Genomic DNA, 8370 nt, shown 5'->3' on the forward strand with positions numbered 1-8370 from the left:
TTAAATACGTGTTTTATATGCTTTCTTTATTTTTTTCTGTCTATTGTATTTGGCCATAGATACTACCCACAATCGCACATTTTGATTTGACTCTAGAAGAACAAAGACAATATATGGTTTATAAGATGTTTATTTCAGTTGCTTTAACACAAATTAATTCAAATGATAAAAGAGTTAACCCACTATTCCTCCAACACTGAAAGGAAAAATATATCATAATAAAGGTTTATCAGACAAATATATCTATTTATAAATATGACTTTTACCTAACATTGTAACGTTGTGATGCGAATTTTGTTAAATATAGATGAGTTATGAACAATTTTGGTCGTTTCATTTGAAAATATGATCTTCCTTCCCTCTGCCCCCACCAATCACCGACTCGGCACTATATCACATGCACTATAATTAATCAAGGATTAGGAAAAATCATAACAATAGTGACAATCTTTAGATATAACTTATTATCTTTCATTAAGAAGTCGCAATGTCATTTCTCGTTCGATCATAAGAGATCTAATAAGACAGAGTGGCTTTTTATATTCTCTTTTATAATGATATATTCATCAGATAAAATTGATGGTGCTTATAGGCCTCCGTACTTGTTCTGTTGTCATTAAAATTTAACTAAATACATTCATAAGACGAAATTACCTTGAAAAGGTTTTCCAGCATTTAGATAACAATAAAATTAAGAGGTTTAAACAGAGGTTGGTTTGTGAATTTGGTGCATAACATAGCGGTAGTTGGTTTGATCTCCTTCATGGTCAGCAACTATTGTTTCAGTCTTACTCAGGTTAATAAAGATTTATCAGACAAATATATCTATTTATAAATATGACTTTTTTCAGTTGCTTTAACACAAATTAATTCAAATGATAAAAGAGTTAACCCACTATTCCTCCAACACTGAAAGGAAAAATATATCATAATAGAGGTTTATTGTCAAAATATATCTATTTATAAATATGACTTTTACCTAACATTGTGACGTTGTGACGCGAATTTTGTTAAATATAGTTGAGTTATGAACAATTTTGGCCGTTTCATTTGTAGTTGAGTATCATCATTGTTATGGTTATGATTCTATGGCAAATTATTTTTGTGGCAATGAATTTATTAAAATTTAATTAGGCAGACATATGCTTGATTTGGTATGCAGAGAGACAACATTATTTATTTGATTTAATATTATCAATCATTTGATTAACTTGAGCCTCGCAAAGTGGCAAAACGTGTCGGTTTTACACGTGCTAATTGAACTTTGATTATACAAGAGGGCCATGATGGCCCTGAGGTCGCTCACCTGTATATAGGCCCCCGGAGCGGGGCCAGTTTAAACCCCAGGGCTTTTATTTGAACAAACTTGGAACACCCATTAGTAGATGTTTCATGAGTTTCATAAGTTTTTACTACACACATATAATGAAAAACAATGACCTCCTTATTTCCCCCTCCCCCCACCGACAGGGCCAATTTTAACCCAAGGGTTTTTATTTGAACAAACTTGGTAGACACCCATAAGAAGATGTTTCATGCTAAACATCTAAGCTCTAGCTCATTGGGTTTTTTAAAAGAAGATTTTTTTAAGTTTTTACTATACACATATAGTTTAAAACAATGACACCCCTGGGGCAGGGCCAGTTTTGACCCCAGGGCTTTTATTTGAACAAAATTTGTAGACACTTACTTGAAGACGTTTCATGCTTAATATCTAAACTCTAGCTATTTGGGTTTTTTCAAAGAAGATTTTTAGTTTTTGCTTTACACATATAAGGAAAATCAATGACCCCCGGGGCGGGGCCAATTTTGACCCCAGGGCTTTTATTTGAACAAACTTTGTAGACACACACTAGAAGATGTTTCATGCTTAATATCTAAACCCTAGCTATTTGGGTTTTTCAAAGAAGAAATTTTTTTAAGTTTTTGATATACACATATAAGGAAAATCAATGACCCCTGGGGCATGGGCCAATTTTGACCCCAGGGCTTTTATTTGAACAAACTTGGTAGACACCCATTAGAACATGTTTCATGCTAAATATCTTAGCTCTAGCTCTTTGAGTTCTTTAAAAGAAGATTTTTTAAGTTTTTACTATATGCATATAGGGAAAATCAATGACCCCCTAGGGTGGGGCCAATTTTGACCTCAGGGCTTTTATTTGAACAAAATTGGTAGACACCCATAAGTTGTGTCATGCTAAACATCTAAGCTCTAGCTCATTGGGTTTTTTAAAAGAAAATCAATGACCCCTGGGGTGGGGCCAATTTTGACCCCAGGGCTTTTATTTGAACAAACTTGGTAGACACTCACTAGAAGATGTTTCATGCCAAATATCTAAGCTCTAGCTCTTTGGGTTTTTTTAAAAGAATATATTTAAAGTTTTTTCTTTCGGTTGCCATGTCAACCAGAGTTCTGCATTGAATTAAATTCTTTGAACAGTTTTTAAAGGTGACCACCAAAGGAACATTCCTGTGAAGTTTGGATGAAATTGGCTTAGTGGTTTATGAGGAGATGTCATTTAAAGTAAAAGTTTACGGACGGACGGACGGACGCCGGACGGACGGACGGACGCCGGACGAAAAGCGATCACAAAAGCTCACCCTGTCACTTTGTGACAGGTGAGCTAAAAAATGTAGTATCTCCTCACATGTCTTGATTTTCGCATATGTATTGCAGAACATTACTGTTGCAATGCCAATCGGCCCATCTCCCCTTACTGTCGTCTTTTCCGTTCAATGTACCACAGTTTTCATTTTGTTTAAAATTATCAGGTTGATGTGCAATCCAGTTTGAATATCCAGTTTCTGAAATGGGAGTTTTTGTCTCCATCCATACCCAGACGCCTTCTTCTTGTATATCACTGAGCGCTATCCAGTAGTTTTCTATTGATATGTTATTTAGCCAATTAAAGTAATCATATACTAAAGACTCGATCGCCGCTGTGCTATACTAAATTACTTAAATTGTCTGATTTACCATTCATTACTCTTTGACAATTATTACTGTTCAAAGAAAGTTATAAGCCCTATCTATGTATAAAATTAACTTACCAAAAGATACAAAACAGCTGATTCCTCTTATAAAAAAATAATTATACATCTACTTATGTAAAAATGTAATAGCCTCATAAAAACAAATAATCAATAATATTTTCATTCAAAACGATAATTTGTATCATAACACGGTCATCAAATTAACCTAATTAGCTATGTTAGTATAATTAATACGATTTGAAATTATGATAACATTCGCTATAAAGAAAGGGACGACAAAAAAGATATAAATTTCACTAACCATTAAACCTCATCGCCATAGAAGCAAGAAACGCGTTCTCTGCAGCTGTCTCAATCTCTACTAATTTTCCTCCTAAAATGTGACACATATTCTGAAATGGAAACGCAGAAAAACATTATATGATAATTCAACATAAATTCATCATAATTAAATATTGGGTGTAATATTACAAAGGGGTTTGTAGCTGTACCAGAACTCTATATTAGGGTCAGTTATGACGAAAATTAGGTCCAGACCGAAAAAACATGTGACAACCCTTATATATAGACAAGGGTTCCAACTCCAAATAAACACATTTTTCGCCATTAGCTTAATGAGAAGCTAATTCCTTCTCCATTTTTCAAGCAAATTATATATTTTTATGTGTACATGTAGCATTCTCATTGTACTTTCAAGAAATGATAGCAACTTGTCCCTTTAACCATGCATATAAAAACATGTCGGACACAAACCTAACCGAAAACGACTTTTTTTGCTTAGTCCACCTAGAAGTCGCAACATTATAAACAACGTGGTTTATCCCGTAAAAAAATTTACAATAATGAATACGGGAAGCAAAGGCTTGAATTCAATAAAAAAGACTATTTTGCAAAACATAAATTTATGATTACCTGTAATTGTTTCGACAGTCAACCACGCAATCGGTTGTTTTCTTTCACTTGCTATTTTTCTCCGAGAACAGCCATTCGCCTGTCACCAGCATCTGATGCATTGACCAATCAGAACTCCCGTAGTATAATATTTCTATCCTAAACGTGACAAGCGAATGGCCGTTCTCGAAGAAAAAAGGGCAAGTGAAAGAAAAAACCGATTACGGTGTTTGGGTCTGGACCTAGTTTGGGGTCACAACTGACCCTTATATAGAGTCCTGGAACCGTTACAACCCCCTTTGTAATATTATGAACGAATGCAGACTGCTTCATAAACGATTGTATATATGGAGGCTGCACAGTCGAGCGTATAAAGGTTCGTTCCTGTTTTAAGCGACGTGACATAGGGCGAGATACGATACGGAATAATGGAAAATAACGTGAGTTCGAGCTAGTTTGTTTAAAATATTTGTTGTATGTTGTATTTTGTTGTGTTCGAAAAAGATAGTCATGCGCAGCAAAGATATAATGGTGTATAATGATCAAAAAAGAAGAATATATTACCTAGTAAGGAAAACGTTATGAATGCCAGATGCAATTTGACATACTTTTAAATAGATGTATTGAAACAGATACTTGTTCAGTTATGTCATTAACGTGTTTACTATTAATATTTATAATAAATATTTAGAAACATTGATGAAATAAATGCATATTTTCATTTTCGTATTTTCAATGTGAAATTTTAATTTTCACAACAGCGAAACATATTTTCTGTATTTTCAATAGTGTCTTGCGGAAGTACTTTCTCCTACATTCTACTAATACACACATTTTAATAGGAGGGGTCTTTAAAATTGTAATGTCGAAAAGGAGAAAAAATATGTATAATAAACTGAAAATTCAAGCCTTTTTTAAAACTAAAGAGGATCATCAAACAACCATTCATACATAGTTTCATCAAAATCAACCCAATAGTTAAGGGGGATAAGTTGTTTAAAGAATTTTCAGATATAAGTTCTGATAGCCTTATGGTTTAGCAGACGAGAATAATAATTTGAATTATTATTATAGACGATCATCCAAGGACCATTCATTTTTATTTTCATCAAAATCTACCCAATAGTTTTCCTGTAATAAAGAAAGACAAAGGAACTTTGAATAATAACTGAAAAAGTCATATAATAAAATAGTTATTGCATAATTACTTATTTGAATTTCCAAATCTATTGACCTTTCTTATGTGAAATTTACCTCATTATCATATAATAATTATAAAACATACCACAGCACTTGACCAATCCTCCTGGTCGTGACTAAAGTGATAACATGAATTACCATGATGCATCCATCCGTTTGGACAAGACGCATCTAAAATAAATATATATAATTATGGTCATGTACAACTTGTCAATTTAGTGTATGTCCCTGAAACATCTAAAATAACAATGAAGTAATATTTGTTTCATTGGGAACCATACTATTTACGTTAACCATTCTCCTTTTTACTTATTTGATAGCTTTATTTCATTTTATAAAGTAATTACTGTAATTTACATTACATTTTTGAGTGTTTTTAAAATATTTGGAGGGGCCAAATATTTGTCTTTTGTTGTAGATCACCATCTTCTCTTACGTTCTCCTCGAACAAGAAACTAAAGAATTCTATGGGGTTTTTTAAAAAAAGAAAGAAAAAAACATTGATATATACTGCGTTTCTTTGATATTTGATAACTTGAATGTAAAACACAAAAGAGACTTACCCGAATACCAGAATAAAGGACATATAACCAATAAGGTAATAACGTTCCACATATCTGAGGCGGTAATTATTGTAAAATACACATTATCTACTTTGTTCTTATCAATTGTACTATTTTGTCAGTGTCCCAGTTGTCAAAACCACGATAACACGTAACTACATGTATTTTATGACAAACCTCGTAAAAGGGACACATCATTCTTATACTGTGTAAGTTTTAAACATGACACGCATACTTTTTTAACCTTTTGGTTTCTTCTGGCAAGGTTTGTTTGACGTTAATGAAAAACATCATACTTGCTTATGAGAATTTATGTTACCACTCATTTTAGTTCACAGTAGATTTATGTTCATTTAGTATAAGTTCTTTCATCTTTAAAGCATATCAACTTCTAACTTATAAAGGCCCATTATGATGCTTCATAAATGTTTTTATTTTTATTTCTCAAAAGTTTTTTAAAATTTATTTTGGATGTACGTTTCTTTCCAAAATGCTATTCAATGGCCAATTACTTGGTCAGTTATTTCATTTTCTTCTGTTGCTTTTGTCAATCAGTACAGTTAGAGTGATTAAGTACGTAAGTCAAAATAGTGAAACTACATCTTTGTTAACATTTTACTATTGTTATGTCAAATAATTTCACGTTAAGCGCTTTATTAAGCAATCCGTGCAGGTCAGTTTTCACATTTGTGCTGTCCGATCGTGCATGTGCTGTTTTATTAAGTTATCGCTGTAAATGATGAATGGCTTTGTCTAGACTGAAAGATAATAATGGTAATGATAAAAGCTAATTTATATAAGAAATATTACCAATGGCATTGGTGACATTTAATATAAGTGAATGAGTGAAATAAAGACTAAGCATTTGTTTCTCGGTATTGTAACTGAAGACAAGTAACATGTTATATATCATTCACTCACCCATTCTCTCACTCATTTATCCACTCACTACGTCAATCAATCGATCTATCGATCGATCAATCATTCAATCAATCAACAAATCAATCAATTAATTGCTCTATCACACACACTTGTGCATGCGCACGCGGTCGCCTACGGCCTTCGTGGTCAATTCCTACGCATCAAAACTCCAAACCGGTGTTAAATAGCCGATATACATTTCTCAGGCCGATGTTAGTTCTTAATTATATTTTTCTTCAAGTGTTTTCCGCGTATAAATATTTAACAACGTTAGCTTCATTTTAACTTTGACTTTCAACAGCAAGGAAGGAAAAGGTGAGTATGTTATATTATTACTTAATGTGTAGATTATATACAAGATATTTGTTAGTTTTTTTTTTTAAAGTTACCTTAAAAAAGAAGAAAAAAGAACTAAAAAACTGAAAATGTTTTATTTAGTTTTTAGCGCTGGTGAATTTAGAATTCGTATAAGATATGGTTCACATTCTTTATAAACAAGCACATTTGTATTTTGTGGAAATATAATTGTTATTAATGAAAATCATTAATCTCTGAATGATATTTTATTATTGAAAAGATATTATTTTTGTTTATCGCTAGATTATGCCAATCACACTGTTTTCCAAAACTTTATTTTATCTTGTTGGTTTCCAGCGAAAATGATGACGTCATCAAATGTGCACGTTGTATTGCTTGCCACGGCAACGCTTGTAAGTTTTGCTTGTGCTGTAGAGAATTCCACCCAAAAGCAGATAGGTGTTTTAAAAAACACATATTTCAACCATGTGTCCATTTTCTACACTGAAGTTTGAAAAATATCTTTTACTTAACCATTTGTTGCTGTTAACTTTTCAATTATTTGTTGTTTTTGATCTTTAAAATATTTGTTCGATGTAAGTGTTATGTGAAAACTAAACAATATTTTTACAATAAATATAACGAACAACCAAGTAGGGATTCTTTATCTATTTACTGACTCAAACGTCTAAGGCCGCTCAAGGAAAATTATGTTACGGTTATGAGGTCCAATCCTTTATTGCAAGGTCTATAAACTCAGTTCAAAATCTTGCCATCGAGGTTAATATGTTTTGCCCAACAAATGTAACTCCACAAAAGTTGGAAGCAAAGTTTACGACGTTCGTATGTATCACATCACATATGTTCTAGAACATGGATTGTTGATAACGTTATCTTAAATTCGATAAAAACCAACATTAGCCGTTCTAAAATAACACCCAACGCAACACATAAGTCTCAAAAGGCGTAGTTAATGTTGCTGATATGCTGAAGGAATTGAAAAAGTTTACATTTGTTTCTTGTCTTTCTTGAAGGGATTTAGCGATAGCCTCACGAAAACACAAGACAGACTCGAAAAGTTTAATCCTTTTGACCGTTTCAAAAAATGGCCTTTCCGTAACTTTCGCAATGAGGATGGAGGCGGAGGTGATTTTCATTACCACAAAGTTAAAGGAGATGGGACGGTTCGTAACTATCGCGTGGAGGACGGAGGTCTAGGGGACAGATACTATCACGAGGTCGACGCAGATGGGAACGTTCGTAACTACCATGTCGAAGACGGAGGTCAGGGTGACCGAATGTACCACGAATTCGAGGCAGATGGGAACGTTAGAAACTACAATGTCGAAGACGGAGGTCAGGGTGACATGACTTTTCATGAAGTCGACGAATATGGTAACGTTCGTAACTACTATGTTGAAGACGGAGGTGAAGGTGACAGATGCTACCACGAAGTCGAAGGTGACGGGAGTCCATTTCGTGGTAATTATTATTACAACTA

The 8370-nt window shown here is 33.3% G+C and overlaps 1 protein-coding gene across 2 annotated transcripts; it reads right to left on the reverse strand.

Annotated features, from left to right (window-relative positions):
- Positions 1 to 112: 112 nt before the first annotated feature.
- LOC132731083 (perlucin-like protein) lies at positions 113 to 5858 on the reverse strand. Of its 2 annotated transcripts, none has more exons than XM_060717192.1 (5): positions 5652 to 5858; positions 5174 to 5259; positions 3299 to 3389; positions 2652 to 2886; positions 113 to 196 (listed from the first exon to the last, which is right to left on the reverse strand). In XM_060717192.1, exons 1-5 carry the CDS (start codon positions 5701 to 5703, stop codon positions 175 to 177), a joined length of 486 nt encoding a protein of 161 aa, XP_060573175.1. In that variant the 5' UTR covers positions 5704 to 5858; the 3' UTR covers positions 113 to 174. The 2 variants fall into 2 exon arrangements, with proteins under 2 accessions (XP_060573175.1, XP_060573176.1); XM_060717193.1 differs by lacking the exon at positions 113 to 196 and adding an exon at positions 843 to 909 and having other exon boundaries at positions 5652 to 5857.
- Between the last annotated feature and the right edge of the window lie 2512 nt (positions 5859 to 8370).

This window comes from Ruditapes philippinarum, unplaced genomic scaffold (genome assembly GCF_026571515.1).
Source record: "Ruditapes philippinarum isolate M1 unplaced genomic scaffold, ASM2657151v2 ctg1060_1_1_1_1, whole genome shotgun sequence".
Lineage (NCBI taxonomy): Eukaryota > Metazoa > Mollusca > Bivalvia > Venerida > Veneridae > Ruditapes > Ruditapes philippinarum.